Genomic DNA, 17991 nt, shown 5'->3' on the forward strand with positions numbered 1-17991 from the left:
AAGGAACTGCTAGAAGGTTCATTGAATTGACAGGAGAGGAAACAAAAGTTGTCAAAAGCAAGTTTCCTGAGAGCTGCCTGGCAGGACCAGAGGGCAGAATTCTGCTTTCAGCTTCCATCAGAGACTTAAGTTCCCCATCGGGCAGTCAAAGTTCACCCGGGAAGTCAAATTCTTTCCTCTTAGAGCCTTAGTCTGCTCAGCAGAAGAGACTAATATCTTTCCTAAAGGCGTCACAATCTTTTCAGGGGTTACAGGTTTCCTTGCAGGTGCCAAAGTCATCCTTCCAGTGGGAGTCTCCGCCTGAACATTCACAGGGATCGTGGTTGTCCCTTCGGGGGTCACAATCAGAGGATGATGCACAGGGGCCATGGTCAGCTCTTCAGATGCTGCAGTTGCATAACCCACAGGAGGCATGGCCATCTCTTCAGGCGTCACAGTTGAAGAATCCACAGGGGATGTATCCGTCTCTTCAGACATGACAGTTGAAGAACCCACAGAGGATATGGCCATCTCTTCAGGTGCCACAGTTGAAGAATCCACAGGGGATGTGAGCATCTCTTCAGGCGCCACAGTTGAAGAATCCACAGGGGATGTGAGCATCTCTTCAGGCGCCACAGTTGAAGAATCCACAGGGGATGTGAGCATCTCTTCAGGCGCCACAGTTGAAGAATCCACAGGGGATGTGAGCATCTCTTCAGGTGTCACAGTTGAAGAATCCACAGGGGATGTGAGCATCTCTTCAGGCGCCACAGTTGAAGAATCCACAGGGGATGTGAGCATCTCTTCAGGCGCCACAGTTGAAGAATCCACAGGGGATGTGAGCATCTCTTCAGGCGCCACAGTTGAAGAATCCACAGGGGATGTGAGCATCTCTTCAGGCGCCACAGTTGAAGAATCCACAGGGGATGTGAGCATCTCTTCAGGTGCCACAGTTGAAGAATCCACAGGGGATGTGAGCATCTCTTCAGGCGCCACAGTTGAAGAATCCACAGGGGATGTGAGCATCTCTTCAGGCGCCACAGTTGGGGATGTGGCCATCTCTTCAGATGCCATGCTCTTCTTTTTCAGAGTCACTTTATGCTCTCCAAGGGCCATAGTTTCCCTTCCAGGGGTCACAGTCTCCCCAGGCATGGTGTTTTCATAGTGCCTATGGCTCTCCGTGGCCACTCTCTCATCTCCTGTGGGGAAAAAAAATCTCAAAATGAGTGATCAATGCCTTGCTCACCACCTGCTCTCAAGCTCAGTTACTGAAGAACCCATAAGAGATGAGAACCCAGATTGTGAGGAAGGGATTGAGTTGAACTCTAAGGAAAATCACCAGCGAAGGATGAGTTCTACCTCTTTCTTCTAATACTATTAATTATTGGCATGGCTAAAATTACCCCCAGGCTAAAGTTGCTGCTACCAAGATCCAGAATGGGAGGATTTCAAAATTCTCCCAGTTGAGGGCAGAGATGAAATTCCACCACAGAGAAGACCTGATCCCCTACCCAGCCCACCATGTTAGTAAGGTCCTAGGCACTGGTGAACACACAATGGATTTGCTGCTTTACTCTCCTGGGAGTCCTGCTAGTTCTCTGTGCTAGCCCTCCTTGAGCTCTTCTGCACCTGTAGCAAGACCTTGCTCCCAAGGTCTCATCAGAATCTCTGAGAAGAACCCCCTGGCACCCACATTGTAAGGGGCGCCATGAACAAAATCAAGAAAGACTGTGTAGTACTAGGGAAAAAAATGTTTTTGGAGAATTAGGTTAGAATCGATCTCTGCCCCTGACTAGCTGTGTTACCTAGACTTGACCTTCCTGGTTCCCAATCTCTATCCACCACATGAGGGTTATAGACTGCTGGAAGGATCTTTCAGCTCTGGCATGCCAAGTTCTATCTCTGAACTGCCAGGAAGACATCTGGGTCTAAAAGATACATACAAAGAAGCCTCATTCCTCTTTCTGGCCCTTGTCCCATGAAAGCAGGATGAAGAGACAGGCGCCTAAGCTAACACATTTTAAGCGCTAACTAGGAGCCAGCACAGTCTTCGTTCCTGCAAGCGGGCTCTGGACTTGTATCGTCCTCTACAACCTTCTGCAAAGTGGACGGAGGGCTCTCGACCTTTACATAAAGTAGAAGAGCCCTTTCCTCCTCTGACCTGTTATGGATTGATTGCCAATGAGTCTAATCCAACTCCTTAAACACACACACACACACACACACACACACACACACACACAGCAAAGGGGGAAAAACCAACAGGCATTCACTGCCATCCAGTCAGCTCTGACTCACAATAATCCTGTAGGAGAGAGTGGAGCTGCCCCTTTGGATTTTCAAAGAGGTAAATCTTTTTAACTTTTTTCTTTACATTTTCATACTTTTGTTTAAAGAACAAATCACAGAGAAGTACAAACAGGAAGAACTAAATCATTTACTCCCCTATCACCACTGTGGAGAGCATCTCATTTCAATACTCATGTTCTAGCAAATTGCCTATAGAAGGCGCCCTAGTGACAGAGCGGCTCACGAGGTGGGCTGCGAACGGCAAGGCCCGCAGTCGGAACCTGCCAGTTCCTCCCTGGAAGAAAGATGAGCTCTGTGTTCTGGGAAAGACATGGAGCTTCAGAGGTCCTATGTTGGGTCTCTGAGATGGAATCAACTTGAAGGCAGTGAGCTTGGTTTCCAGAAGTCCAAACTGGAAATGTTACATCTCGGAGCAGATTTGCATTTCCCATTTATGTAACATTCATCCTAATGAGTCCAAGCTGTACTCCAGGTGAGCAAATACGAAAAACGCTTGAAAAGAACTGCTCCTTTGTGAAGCAGTCTGAGAATTGAGTATCTCTGTCTCTGGTGTCTGCAGCAGCCTTTCTAGGATCTTTTCCAATTGACCAATAGTACTTCTCATTCTCTGAAATAAAGGATTCTTTACGCTGCTCGTCTGCTGCCCTCTGGACCAAGTGGTTCAAAGGTAATGTGCGATGAAGTCCTCCAGTGGGACAGCAGCAACATGGATTTGGACTTCTTTCTTCCCTCCTGCTAGGCGGAGGGAGTTCACTGTCTAGCTGCTTATACAGGGCCTCAAGTCGATTCCTTTCAACACTAGTGGTTTTCTCTGTGGGCAGAGGCACTGTATAAACTGCTCTCAAGTCGGGGAACAGGAAGGAGCTGCCCAGCCATCTTTCCTCAAACCCCTTCTTTTCCCAGGCTCCAAGATTGTAAATATTTACAGGAGCAGGAAGTGTTAGCTTTCCCCTGCACAGTTCTCTACTGGTTTTGAACTGCTTACCCTGTGGTTAGCATGTTGCCCCCAAATGTGCTTTATATCATTTTATATAAGTCCTAACCTCTATGTCTGTGGTTGGAAGGAATCCTGGTGGTGTAGTAGTTATGCACTAGGCTGCTAACTGAAAAGTCAGCAGTTCTAAACCACCAGCCCCTCGACGGGGGAAAGATGAGGCTTTCTACTCCCGTAAAGAGTTATGATCTCAGAAACCACAGTGGCAATTCAAGCCTGACCTATGGGATCGCTATGAGTCAGAATAGGTGGGATGGCAGGGGTTTATCTCTGTGGTTAAAATGCCATTTAGGAATGGGTGGTCTTTGCTGCCTTCATGAGGTTGAGTAAAATAGGGTGTGTCTTGAGTCTCTCTCTTGAGATGTAAAAGAGATTACACAAGCAAGTGAGCTAGCAGAGATGGGGGGGGCGGGGAGTCCAAGCCACAAGAAGAGCACCCAGGAGCAGGAACACAAAGAAACACGATCTCCCCCGAGAAGTGACGAAGAAATAAGGCTTCCTCTAGAGCCAGCACCCTGAATTTGGACTTCTGGCCTCTTAAACTGTGAGAAATAGCCCAGTTTGTCAAAACCATCCATCGGAGGTATTTCTGAGAGAGCAGCACCAGATCACTAGGATTGTCATCGTTCCCTGGTGACCCAAGTTGTCTGTCACCCAACTTCCAATTCCAGGTTCTAGGTCGTAGCTACTCACCATCATTCAACAGAAGATTACTCAATATCCGGACAAGGGGGAAAGGGCCATTGCCACAGAAAGTGCCCTTGGCATCATCCAGGTCCAGTGTCCATACCATGGCTCCCCCAAAATGCTCTCTCTTGATGAACATTGCCTATAAAATAAAGGATCAGTTAATTAGGGTGTGAGGTAGTATCGATGAAGAACACAGCTTTCCCCCAGATCCTGAATGCTTCCTCCCCCCAACTACCATGATCCGAATTCTACCTTGCAGGGCTGGATAGGACAGAGGCTGTACACTGGTACATATGAGGGTTGGAGGTACAGGGAATCCAGGGTGGATGATACCTTCAGGACCAAGGGTGTGAGGGACGATGCTGGGAGAGTGGAGGGTGAGTGGGTTGGAAAGAGGGAACTGATTACAAGGATCCACATGTGACCTCTTCCCTGGGAGAGGGACAGCAGAGAAGTGGGGAAGGGAGACTCCAGATAGGGCAAGATATGACAAAATAACGATGTATAAATTACCAAGGGCATATGAGGGAGGGGGGAATGGGGAGGGAGGGGGGGGGAAAGAGGACCTGATGCAAGGGGCTTAAGTGGAGAGCAACTGCTTTGAGAATGATTGGGGCAGGGAATGTATGGATGTGCTTTATACAATTGATGTATGTATATGTATGGATTGTGGTAAGATTTGTTTGAGTCCCTAATAAAATGTAAAAGAAGAAAAGAGAAAAAAATGATTAGGGCAAAGACTGTACAGATGTGCTTTATACAATTGATGTATGTATATGTATGAACTGTGAAAAGAATTGTATCAGCCCCAATAAATTGTTAAAATAAAAAAATTTTTTTTAAATGAAAAAAAAATAAAGGATCGATCAACCTATTGTACGGGCTCATCTCTAGACTGGGTACAATAAGGGGGATTCTCAGAAGGCAATGCAGCAGGGTGATTAGAAGCATCGCCTGGATTTGAACTCAGCTTCCCTCACCACTAGCACCTTAATGAAGACCAATCACCTCAACAGCACTGAAGTCCTTCCACAGACTGGTCAACATGTTCCTCTCCGCTGTAGAAATTGCCTCTGCTCCAACCACAGTCTTCTTTGGACTCAATAGGAGCTTTCTGTAGCCACACTTTTTCACAGGCGTCATCCCCTCCTGCCCGTTTCCCTCAGGAAGCATTCCCTGACTACACAGCCTTTGCATGTTAGCAACATGCCCTGAGTGCTGAGCATCTTTTGCCTGGTTGGCATTTACCTCTTTGAAATCAGCTGATTCAAATGAAAGAAATGAGACTGTAACATCGACCTGTGTGAACTGAGAGAAGAGACTTCTCTCAATATTTGGAGTCCTTACCTTCAAAGTAAAAGGGCTGGACTAGATGGAATTAAGAAGCCAGAGATAAAATTAAAATTTAAGTGTGTCTGAAAGTCATTTGACCTAATCCTCCTCACCTATTTGCCCTCTGTCCAATAAACACACACACACTATAGACAAAGGGATACTATATATGATATGGCAGGACAAAAGGAATAGGCTCTCACTTTGTAAGTGAAGCTGGCAGCATCATCATAGCCAACCCACGTCTTCCCCTTGTAGGCATAAGGGACAAACTGGTTGTCGATCCAGCTTTTCTCTGCTTGCCGGACAAAGGAGCAAACCTGCCCAAAGGACCACAAGGTTAGTTCCGTAGATCACAGTGAAATAGAGAGAAACACCAGCAGATACACTTCTCCTTCTCCCACGGACCCAGCTGGTTCAAGAATCCCTCATTGGGAAATGAGAAGGTAGACCAAATTCTAAACGTTACATGCTCCCTTCTCCAATGTCCAGGATGGAAGGAGAGAGAGAACACAGGCATGCGTGACATCTTTAAGAAATGACACCAGGAATCTCTCTGCGTTTGGGATGCAACACATCCTTCTTGTGCATGTGCTACACTGGGTCTATTTATCAAGTGACTTGAGTGACTCTGGCTTTGAGAGGAGCCCAGAAGGAAAGAAGGCTCTGCCTCAGGTCCAAGCTGCCACACATGCCACTCTGCCGCTTGGGCCATGTGACTCAGCTGGTCCCGTGATGCTGGAAGTGGCTGTAGCAGATAGCGCTGCAATTTGGAGTTTGGGGCAGGCTCCTATTGGTGATTCACCGTGCAGACCCTTAGAATTTAGGAACAAAGCTCTCCCACCCTCTGCAGAAAACGACTTCCCTTTTGAAAAGTAGCTCTTGTCTTGTTACTAGGCCTGAGTAGAGACTGAACATCTCACCATGGGCTCCCAAAGCACCCTGTGGCCTGAGCTGTCCATTATGAACTGGGTAGTGTCTGCCCCACAGAGTCATACGGTTGACGGTGCATTGCAGCATTCTATCACGAAGTGAGGGGCCTCCAGGAGAGAGGGCTCAGACCGGACCGGAAGCCGCCTCAAGAAGTGCCCCTTACAACTTCTTAATATGACTGAACTATGGAAGTGTATGAAATGTAAATTATATTTCAATAAAACTAATTTTTAAAAGATTACTTAGAAAGGGAAACCATAGAAAAAATAAATGTATATTTGGAAACTTGAAGAAGTAGAAGAAGAAGAAGAAGAAGAAGAAGAAGAAGAAGAAGAAGAAGAAGAAGAAGAAGAAGAAGAAGAAGAAGAAGAAGAAGAAGAAGAAGAAGAAGAAGAAATGCCCGAAATGCGCAGTCTCCACCCCTATCATATTACTTCCTTCTCTCAGACTGTACCTATGGCCGCATGAGGAGCTCCTTATGATAGGTTGGACTGAGGAAAAGGAAACACGTCCTTGGTTCACAGATTGTTCTGCACAACAGGCAGGCGCCATTGGAAAGCAGACAGCGGCAGCATCTCATAACCTTCCTGGGACCTCCCTGAAGGGCAGTCGTGAAGAGAAATCCTCCCAAGGGGCAGAACTTCAAGCAGTACATATAGCTGTTCTTTTTGCTTAAAAGAAGGGGCCAGATGTGTAACTGTTCATAGAGTCAATGGTTTGGCCAGAGAGTTTGAAGGAGCATGATTGGGAAATTGGTGACAAGTAGGTATGGGAAAGAGGTTCGTCGACAGACCTCTCTGAAGGGCTGAAGAAGTGGAGATATTTATGTATCATGTGAGTGCTCACCAATAGGATGACACGCTCCGCTGGAATCAGTCATCCTCTTTCCCAGCCACTCCTATCACTGCCCAATTGGCCCATGCCCATAGTTACTATGGTGGCACCAACAATGATTTCCACTCACCAAAGCCACCTGGCAGCTGCCACTGCTGACTGCCCAATCTGTCAGCAACAGAGACCAATACTGAGTCCAAGAAATGGGGCCATGCTTCAAGCAGATCATCTAGCAAACGGGTGGTAGGTTGATGACACTGGACCAGTTTCACTGTGTTTTGTTCTTAGTGGAATAGACATTTACACTAGATGTGGATTTGTCTTCTCTGTATTCAATGTTTCTGACAAAACTATCATCCATGAGCTTATAGAATGCTTGATCCACCGGCCTGGCATACCGCACGGCATTCCCTTTCATCAAGGGACCCACTTCACAGCAAATGAAGTGTGACAATGGGTCTGGGTTTGTGGAATCCTCTAGTCTTATCATATTTTCTATCATTCTTGTCAGCTCACTTGATAGAACTGTGGAATGGCCTTCTAAAAACACAATATGGACCCAGCTAGATGGCAAGACTTGGCAAGACTGGGGCAATGTCCTCCAGGAGGCTGTGTATTCTCTATACCAGTACCCGGTATGTGATACCATTTCTTCAGTATCCAAGATTCACAGCCTAGAAACCAAGGCGTGGCAAAGGGAGTGGCACCGACCCCTATTATTTCTAGTGACTCACTAACAGCCTCTGTGCTCCCTGTGCCTGCGACTCTGTGCTCTTCAGACCCTGAGGGCTTAGCTCCAAAAGGAAGAAGGCTCCCGCCTGGGGACACAGCACTGATTCCAGTGACCGGGCAGTTAAGAGTGCCTCCAGGCCACGTTGGGTGCTCGTGTCTCTGGGTCAACAAGCAAGGAAGGAAGTTACTCTACTGAGTGGTGTGATCGATCTTGACTACCCAAAGGAAATGTGATGGATATTGCATAATGGAAGTAAAGAAGAATACGCTTGGAGTCCAGGGGGTTCCTTGGGCTGTGTCTAAGTGCTCAAAGCTGGGGCGCGCTGTCAGATAAGCATCTGCAGGAGAAAGCTGGGGCTATGGGCTCCCAGAGAGATTTACAGCCTCGGGGCCCTAAGGGATGGTGCTACCCTGTCCTATAGGATCGCTATGAATTAGAATCAGCTAATTGGCAGTGAGTTTTGAAGGGGCTCTGGTGGTAGAATGGTTCCACTTGGGCTGCTCACTGCAAGGTCAGCAGTTCGAAACTACTCCACTGGAGAAAATCAAGGTATTCTGCAGGGAGCCTGATGGTGTAGTGGTTACACATTGGGCTGTGATCCACATGGGTGGCAGTTTGAATCCACACAGACCTTCTACTCTCATGAACAGCTACAGTCTCAGAAACCCACAGGGGGTCACTTTGAGTCAGCATTGACTCAGTGGCAATGAGTTTCATGTGGCGTCTCCTGTAACGTTATAGTCTCAGAAACCCACAGGGACAGTCTACCTATTGCTGTGAGTCGGACACGGCTTGATGGCAGCTTTTTGAGTTTTGGAATTATCGTGGCCCGTGATGTAAGTCCATTGTAAACTACAGCAGCCCTCTTGACTATGACCACTAATGACCCAGATCCTGCAGGAGTGACGGTTGGGGTCACGCTGCCAGACAAAGAAGCACAACCAGCTGAGGGCAAAGGGCATATGGAATAGGTGGTGAAAGAAGAAAGTTCTCAATGCCAGCTACGGGCCACATGACCAGTTGCAGAAACAAGGACTGTCATTTATATATTTCTTCCTTGTATGTATGCAGCAATTGTTTTTGCTCTGTCTGTTTACCAAAAATAAGATGTAAATTCAGTTGTACACATGTTAGCTGTATCATGTTAGGCACTAGCATCACCAAAATGTTTGAAGATTATGTATGGCCAAAGAAGATGCGTCCAGGTCCCAAGTTGACAAAGGTAGGGTGGGATAGGTTTCTTGTCAACTTTGCTGGGCCAGGAATGTCTGTGGTTTGGAAGCTGAGGTCTAATAATCCTCCACACTGTGACTCCACACAGCAGGGTTTAGTAAATAATACCGACATAAAGCTACTAATCATAACATACCTGATCCGTGACTAAATCTGGTCTGTTTGTGGTTTTTTTCAAACGATTTTCATAAACAAGTTCTTTTCTGTTCATGAGATCTCAGCACAAACTGTTATCAACCTGGCTTTTGAAGCTCTAAAGGTCTTAAAGGTTGGGACCAACCAGATTGTCACTGTCAACCAAGCATTTGATTGATACCTGTACCCAGCATTACGATAAGAACTATGACATAGGCCTTCAGTGAGTACAGGTGTTCTAGTTGTGCTAGAGAAGCATAAATCATTTATTTTGATGCTTTGAAAGTTCTGCCTACCATGATCTTTCTGACTCATAATATCCTTCAAAAACCTTATTTTACCTCTGCCTCATTCATAACCATACTTCATTAGATGAGCAACAAAAACATCACTGTCCACCCAGGAAAGAACAGAAATTGGGAAGATGGTTGGCACTTACACTACTGCAGCCTAAAGTCTGGGGGCCAACAAGGTCATGGAGAATGGTACAAAAAGATAATGTCATATTTCCAGGACCTTTCGAAGGACCCTCATCACTTGCTATCTGGCATCCCCTAAACATCCTGTCTTTTCATGCCTGCTGCCACTTCTGCCTGGGAAACCCTTCCCAGGCTATCATTTCTACCCATCAGAATTCTCTGTGGGCTCAAAGTTCTGCTCAAAATCTAGCTGCCCTGTATTTGCGCTTGCCTCTATCCTTGTCCTCTCCCCACTTGAGGAGAGGCCCACGTCCCATCACCTCAAAATAAGCCAAGAAGCCAGCTTGCTTGGTGTACTTCCCTGGAAGTCCTGGTCCCGTGGTCTTGGCCCCCAGCCAAGCCTCAGAGTCTTTGAGGAGGCAGAAGGTACGTCCGTAAGCAGGCAATCCCATGATGAGCTTCTCTGAGGGTGCACCAAGCGTCCGCCAGTAATTTATAGCAAATGCCTGCAGGTGGGAAAAATGAAAACCCTTCCTTGTTAGAAACCAATCTCCTGGGACCAGAAGCAGGTGCCTAGACCTATTGAGATCTTTCCCTTTCTTACCGATGATTTAGGGTCTCCAGACAAGGAGTGCAGGGGGCTATTGTGTCCTGTGACCCCTTCCCAGGACCCATGGAAGTCATAAGACAAGATGTTGATAAAATCCAGGTATCTGTAAGAGACAGGAGGAGGAGATTATTACATAGTTATGCATAGGAGCTCTGGTGGTGCAGTGGTTATGCATTGGGCTGCTAACCACAAGGTCAGCAGTTTGAATCCGCTAGCTGTTCCATGGGAGACAGATGAGCCTTTCTACTCCCATAAAGAGTCATGGTCTTGGAGATCCACAGGGGCAGTTCTACCCTGTCCTATGGGGTGGCTGTGAAACAGAATCAACTCGATGGCAATGAGAACTAGCTATGTATGCACTGGCCGCCTCAGCGTCCCTTCCCTTTCTGCCCGTGGGGCCTTCCCAGGCTGTGCCCACCCTGGAGATACTGACACTGGAACAGGCTTCTGGCTGAGGACCACTGTGCATCAGGATGCTGCCCTGAAAGCATTCATGGTGTGCACAGCCGAGGCCCAAGTCGGAGAAGAAGACTATTTGAATAAGGACTGATGCGGGTGCTAACGGAGGTCTACATCCATGTGTGAGTTCAGAGTCACATGAGCATCATTCTAACACAGTGAGGCAGGGAACGTGCCCCCAAAACCTCCCCAAACAGAATAAGTTAATTACATCTCGAAGAATGATAGGAAATTCACAACACAGTGAAGGTGGAACTAGCCCTATCACAGAGTCCCATAGCCATGAAAGAGCCTCATTCTACCACTTCAGGAGCCCTTGAAACTCAACTCCTCTAGAAAGCTTTCCTAGTTTTTAAGTTTCTAATGGGGGCTGTCAAGTAGATTTTAACCCATAGCAACCCCATGAGTCAGGAGCTCTGCTCCATGACGTTTTCTTGGCCGTCATCTTTACACAGAGGCAGGCTGTCAAGTCTTGCCTGTAGCTGTAGAGCGATGACGTGGGTTCAAACTGCAAATCTTTCATTAGCTGTCCAGCTCTTAACCGGGGCCACGGAGCTGCTAACCATAAAGTCAGCAGTTCAAACCCACCAGCTGCTCCACAGGAGGAAGATGAGTCTGTCTCCTCCTATAAAAATGGTCAGTCTCAGAATCCCAAAGGGATAGTGCCAACCTATCCTCCAGAGTGGCTATGAGTCAGAACGGGCCGATGGCGGTGAGTTTTGCAGTTTGAGTGTTGTGTAATTAAGCAGTTACCAGGTAACAGAGATAAGGCTTTAAACTAATTATCTCATTCCCTTTTAACTTGATCAATATCCTCTGAGTTAAGTAGTATAACTGTCTCTAAAGAGGAAATGGAAATAGACAGGTCAACTCATTTGCCTGAGGTTGTTCGGCTCAGTGAAGGCGGGGTCCCTCAACCCAGCCTGGTTTCAAGACCAGCATGAGTATGCTCTACTTGGCACAGAATCTCCCCCATTGAAACAGTTCCTCCAGGTCACAGGTGGGGAACATCCGGGAAAGCACCAAGACCAGCTCGCGTCACCAGAGAGAAGCAATTCCAGCCATCACAGAGGGGTAAGTTAATTACATGTTTGACCAAATATGGCAGGCTAAGTTTTGAGTAGATACATTTGAATGACCCTCACATGATGTTATAAATATTCAAATGGCCCACCCTTGATCTGACAGCTGCCCTTCCTATTGTTTGTTCTGCATCCTCAACAGGTTCCTCATTTGGAGCCTCTTGATTCCTGAGGCTTACATAACTCAGTCAGCATGTCCAGAACGATTTATGAGCCATTCTGTTTAACTTCATTGTTGCCTAGAAACTCAACGCTCTGCAAAGTGGGTCTGCATGGGCATTCTAACTTTTGGTTTGTGAGGCAGTAGTTATAAATCTGGAGGTGAAGCAGTTATGCTTTGGGTTGCCATCCACATGGTCAGCAGTTCAAAGCCACCAGCAGCTTCATGGGAGACAACCTGGGCTTTCTACTCCTATGAGCAGTTACAGGCTCAGAAACGAAACCCACGGGGGGGAGGGGTCATTGTGAGTTGGCAGTGAACACTGTCCAATCATCTATCCCTCCTGTCGCAGCCACCTGTAGCACAGACTCCCCATAGCTGCTGTCTGGGAAGGCAGTGGCCAGCCCCATGGGATTCTGTCTTGTGAGACTCAGCAGTGGGCTCTACAGAGACCCTTCCCAGATGATGATGTTGGGAGAGGGACAGCACTACTTCACCCCCCTCTGATCTTCTCGAGAAAGCCTCACGGTGTGATGGACGTAGCCATTGTCCTCATCCCTACGCACCCATCGACACCCATCAACGGAGCACCCATACCCAGGCAGGCATGTGGGAAGCTCTGGGGAGACACCTCCTCCCCAGCAGGGTCCTGACCCATCTTGCCAGCATCCACTCACCGTCCTAGAAAGCGGACATCATAAGATGTGTGGATGATGTGCGGGGCCCCAGAGACCGCAGCCGAGAGCAGCAGCCTTGGGTGACAGCTGATGGCGGCCTCCCTTCTGAAGGCAAAGAGGAGCTCCTAAAAGGAACAGGGGGACACTGAGAATCAGGCAAAGCAGAGAGTCCGGGAAAGAGAGAGACGGAGACGGTGTGGCTGACAGATTGCCATGTATCATGCTGAGTGCCTTCATCTGCTGGGATGTAAGGGAAACCTGACCCAGGCGCTCACAGACCTGGCCTCACGTGGTGGGTCATGAAGAGACTCAGGAGTGGGCAGTGGCGGTTCGGCGGCGGATTTCTCACCTTCCAATAAGAGACCTGGGTCAGATTCCCCACCGACATCCACATGCAGCCGCCACCCATCCGTCCGTGGAGGCTTGTATATCACCATGATGTCGAGTAGGCTTCATCAGAGATCTCAGTCAATTACCAAAAGGCAGCCAATGAAAACCTGATGGATCACAATCGTCTGGTCCCAGCATGCATGAGATCAGCATGAGTCAGGGACCACCGCCACGGCAGTCAACAGCAGCAGCAAGCTGTCTCAGAAACAGGATTTAACGTCACACTGCCGGTGGGAGTCCGGAGCCTGCGCACAGGGGGCATTCCAGACGATTGGACCATGACCCAGAATCAGACAGAGGAACAAGCCGCCATCGGACAGCCACCAGTGGTTCTTTCACCCAGCACCTCCAAGGCGATGACCGCAAAGGGACGTCTGTTAATTCTCAACCGCCCTGGTCCTGCCCATGTCTCCAGCCTGATGCTGAGCCTCCCCCACCACCCCAGCAAAACAAACTCGCTGCCAGTGAGTCAGTGCGACCCTATAGGACAGAGTAGAGATTCCCGGGCTTCTGAGAGTGGAACTCTTCACAAGAGTAGAGAGGCCGTGAGCCCAGATAAGATAAAATCAGGACTTGAAATGGGTTCATTCCAATTCAAAGTCCCTGTTGAGAATTTGCCTTTCCACCCAGATAAACTGACTCACAATCTACCTTTTAAAAAGGTCCCCAGGTGAGTTTTGTGCGTCCACATTATTCTGAGGCATACGCATGTCCAGATTGGACAGCCCCCAAACTGGCCTTACTTCAATCAAGAAGAGAAAGTCCCACCGGTCATGCAGGGGGCTGCCTCTTTGTCCAGGGTACAAGAAGAAAAGGTCGAGACCATCAAAGTTATAGGTCCTCAGGAGGGAGATGGCTGACTGAATAAACTTCGCGCGACGGGTGGCTGTGGACAGCAGAGTCGTGAACCTGCAGGAAGAGAAGGGGTGAGGCAAGGACCGCCAGCCACAGGATCACAGCCTCCCACCAGGCTGCTCGCTGGCCTCTGGGTGGCACAGAAGAGGCCGAAGGAAAGACCAGGAAATCTAGAAACACTAAAAAGCTCTTAGCTCTTAGAACTCTTATTCAGGCAGATGGAGGGAGGGTGGGAACTTAAAGGGATGAGGTGGGGTTGCCAGCAGAAGCTAGATACCCAGGAACGAGGACTTCAGGCAACAGGTAGAAGATGAAAACCACGTCCTACCCTTGGCCAGGTGCACAGGGAGCAGCAGGTGCAAAACAAAGAGCATAACCTGGCCTTGGGAGCCCGGGCTAATTCCAGCCCTCCACCCAAGACTTGGTGCCGCCACTGGTAAAGCACTTGGGCCTTTCCCTGCACATCCTCAAGGATAACTGCCCCGTTCCTCAGCCCTGTCCTCCCACTGACCTGTCCTCCCTCGGCTGGACTCGGGGAGAAAACATGAACCAAGAGCCAGCACTTCCGGGAAGATCTCTGACCTAATCCGGGACTGGGCTGCAGACGCTGAAGCCACAGGCCCAGGCTCTGATGAGGGACCCCACCCCATTTCCTCTCTGTTCCTTCGCTTGTTTGATGGATCTGTTTTGGTCTACTTTCTCTTCCATTCTATGGAAAGAAAAGACATTCTAACTCACTAGAGCGGAGCGTTAAGCAAATGTGAGTGAGACTTGCGCATGGAGGTTAGAAAGGTGCCCAAATTCAGAATTAGTTGAGGCTGGGTTTGTGGTGCCACCTCCCCACAGGGTCATCTTGGGTGCCACCTGGCACATTCCTGCAGGCCCCTGACTTTTACTCTATTTTCCTACAAGTTGAGGGTGCAAATAGCCACCTGGTGAGCTTCTCCTGAGGGTCCATGAGATGCGCTGTGTGAGCACCTAGATCAGCATCTAGCAAATGTTCATTACTTGAAAGGTGGTCACCCTTTTGAGAGAGGGGAAGCTCGGGGCTCAGGGAAGCCACTTAGCATCTGCTGTCGGCGTGGGGCACCGTGTCCATTCCGACTCATGGTGACCCCCCCGGACAGAGCAGGTCTGCCCCATAGGAATTCGTAGGCTATAATCTTACAGGAGCTGATTGCCAGCGCTTGTCTTCTGCTAAGCAGCTAGTGAGTTAACCAGGGCTCTTTATTATCACGAGTACTCTCCAAATCATTCCTACACACACACACCACACCTCCTGTCTCCTTAAGGTAAGAAGAGTGGTACTGGCCTCCACCTCAGGCCTTAGCCAGGAAATAGGCGGGGTTTTCTACAGGACCCAGAAATGCATTTTGCAATCTCCACATTGCCTTTGGGGGAGGAGGGGGGGAGAACAAAGGCCTAATGGGAGCATGTCTTGAACACTCACTAGGCGCCAAGGCACTGAACCTAGCGTCTTTTGAACTCGGCACTGCTGGCTTCGTTATTAAATGAACCCCGTGCGCTTTGGGGTTTGTTCTTCTGTCCTGTCCCGTATTCCTCCCCACTTTGAGACAAAGCCCCTGCCTCTTATGAAGGCTCAGGGGCCCGTTTCCAGTGCCCCCTTTCATTCCTCCCACCTCCTCTGCAACCTGGCTGTTAGAATTCCCAGGTTCCCACCTCCAACCCCCAGCCTCCCTGGAGAAGAGGTCAGGGTGTCTCTGAAGCCAGGGCCAGGCCAGGGCTCTGCTCTTCCCCACCCCAACCCTTCTTCTAGTTTACCACGTCCATTCCCTCACTGTCATCGTCCCCCACCCCAGGAAGAAGGCGACCCCAAACCCTTACCTTTCCGTGCCGAAGTCCCACCCGCCAACAGACAGCAGGGTTTTCAGCCGCTGGTTCCTGGGGTTCAGGAAAGGAGGAGGGTCAGCTGGGTCCTCACCCCGTGGACAGCTGTAGCCACGCTTCATTCAGACCGGGAAACAGGAGGCGGGGAGGCAAGCCCAGGGAGGCGATGAGAGCTTGCGCTGGGAGTTGGTGGCAGAGGAGAGAGGAGAGAGAGGACTTGCTAGCAGGCAGAGACAACCGCAGCCACTGCTCACAGGAGGCAGCCCTTGGGTGGGAGAAGGGGCTTCAGGAGTCACCCTGAAGAAGAGGTTGGGCTTGGAAGGAAGGAAGGAGAGCTCACCTCTCCTTGAGCCTGTTGATCTCTGGGTAGAAAACCGCCTCATCCAGGGCAGTTTTCGCCACCAACTGGTTGTTTTCCATTGAGGCAAATGCAAATATCAGGTGGGTGCAGAGCAAGGGGTCCACGTCCTTAGGGGAGATGGAGGCCATGCCAGGTCGTCTATGTGCCCAGTTGGTGAAATAGCATACCAGTTTGTGGGACACACCTGGCCGGGGAGAACACACAGTCATTGGCAGACACCCAAGAACGGGGGAAAGAGGAGTGAGGGGTGAGGAACACTCAGCTCCCACAGAGCAGTACAGATACCAGCCCAAGAATCCAGGCCACTGCAGGTCCTTCCCCCATGTTCTCACAAAGTCCTGCTTTCGGGGCCCCTCGCCCACTGTTGAGGCCTCCTGGGAAAGAGAGACTGTCCTATGAAATACTGGGCCTCAAGTCTGCATCCTGACACACAGTAGGTGATTGGCCAAGAGCACATGATCCAATTCTCTCTGGTGAAGTAAATGAGATCCATAATCCTGGACAAGGAGCCGAGCAGGGTGGGACTGCAGAGAACACTCAACATGGAGGGTCAGAGACTCCCCCCTGCCCAGGAGGGGACCCAAAGTCCTTACCATCACAGTGTGCCAGGGCCAGAGCCCACCCTGTAGGGAACAAAGGGAGGAATGACCCTCAGAGGTGTTCCCTGAGTGACAAGTCCCAGCCCCTCCCCTTCAGCCAGAGGACCGCCCCTTAAGCATGCTCCCCGCCCCCCAGGCAGATGCCTACATGGAGGCAAGCATGGCACTCATCCCTTCTCCCTCCTTCAAAGCTGGGCAGATGAGCTCGTCTGTCTGTCTAAGCTCCTGCTCACGCCAACCAACATGACACGCACACATATTCTGCGCTAGGACAAGAGTGTGTGTGTGTGTGTGTGTGTGTGTGTGTGTGTGTTTTGTTCTGGTTTTTCAGTCCTGGAAAATGATGTGATCCTGCGGGTCTCATGCTCGGCTGGACATGGACCTATGCTGGACCCTCCCGCCCGCAGAGGTTCTGCTGTAGGCGGCGTTCTCCGTCGCACAGTCCGGTTCGACACCACAGCCTGCACCAGGCCTCTCGGGCGCCGCTGCCCTTCGCTGCGATCCAACTGTTGTGGCGAATGGCCGTCCAGCTGGCTTCAATCATGGCGACTCCCAGCACCACAGAATGCAACCTTGCCTGGTCCTGTGTCCCCTGCATGGCCCTGAATATGCCCAAGGCCACGGTCACAGCCACTGTGTCTTTTGAGTGCCTTCCAACCCAGCAAGCTCCTTTTTCGGATTTCTCTCGGACAGTATCCCCTTGGGCACCATCGGGTTTTCACAGACTGATTTTCAGAATCAGATCTCCAGACATTTCTCCCTAGTCTGTCTCAGTCTGGAAGGTCTGCTGGGACCTGGCCACCACAAGGGACCCTGTTGCTATTTTTATGTTTCTGCATCAGAGTAACATGCAAGCACCAGTGTGGCAAACTGACAGGTGGGTGGTGGGTCCCATCTTATGTCTACCTCATGTAGACCCCCCTAAGTCCAGCCTGTGAGACTATGGGGAGAGGGGAGGAGGGACCCGTCACACTCACCAATCCAAAGCAGGAGCTTCCCCATCTTGGAGGTCTGACAGCTGTGAGGCTGGACCTGGAGTCCTTTTATCCGCGCTCCCCCATGGACAGCCCCGGGACTGCCCAGCTGCGCACACACGCCAGTGCCAGAGTCGGCGATGCATGAGCTGCCGCCTCAGAGTCACGGTGCCCCTGGCACCTCCCGTTCTTACTGACTCTCAGAAACAAGGTCCCCGCTCGGGCCAGCACCGGCCTGGAGGAGGCGTCCCCTTGGGTCGTGCTCAGCACAGAGCAATGTTCCTGAGCCCCTCTCTACTGCTCAGACCCTCATCCTGGTAGACAGCGCCCCCGTGGGCTCGGGATGGAGGAGAAGCACAGCACTGAAGCCGTCGGTCTGTTGTT

The 17991-nt window shown here is 49.9% G+C and overlaps 1 protein-coding gene across 1 annotated transcript; it reads right to left on the bottom strand.

Moving 5' to 3' along the window:
- Window positions 1-241: 241 nt before the first annotated feature.
- On the bottom strand, window positions 242-17177 carry OVGP1 (oviductal glycoprotein 1). The gene is made up of 11 exons (XM_075540385.1): window positions 17027-17177; window positions 16014-16218; window positions 15671-15727; window positions 13714-13879; window positions 12581-12705; window positions 10197-10305; window positions 9913-10098; window positions 5509-5625; window positions 3977-4112; window positions 402-1178; window positions 242-300 (listed from the first exon to the last, which is right to left on the bottom strand). The coding sequence occupies exons 1-11, from the start codon at window positions 17175-17177 to the stop codon at window positions 242-244; spliced, it is 2088 nt and encodes a 695-aa protein (XP_075396500.1).
- Between the last annotated feature and the right edge of the window lie 814 nt (window positions 17178-17991).

This window comes from Tenrec ecaudatus, chromosome 1, assembly GCF_050624435.1.
Source record: "Tenrec ecaudatus isolate mTenEca1 chromosome 1, mTenEca1.hap1, whole genome shotgun sequence".
In the NCBI taxonomy this organism is placed as follows: domain Eukaryota; kingdom Metazoa; phylum Chordata; class Mammalia; order Afrosoricida; family Tenrecidae; genus Tenrec; species Tenrec ecaudatus.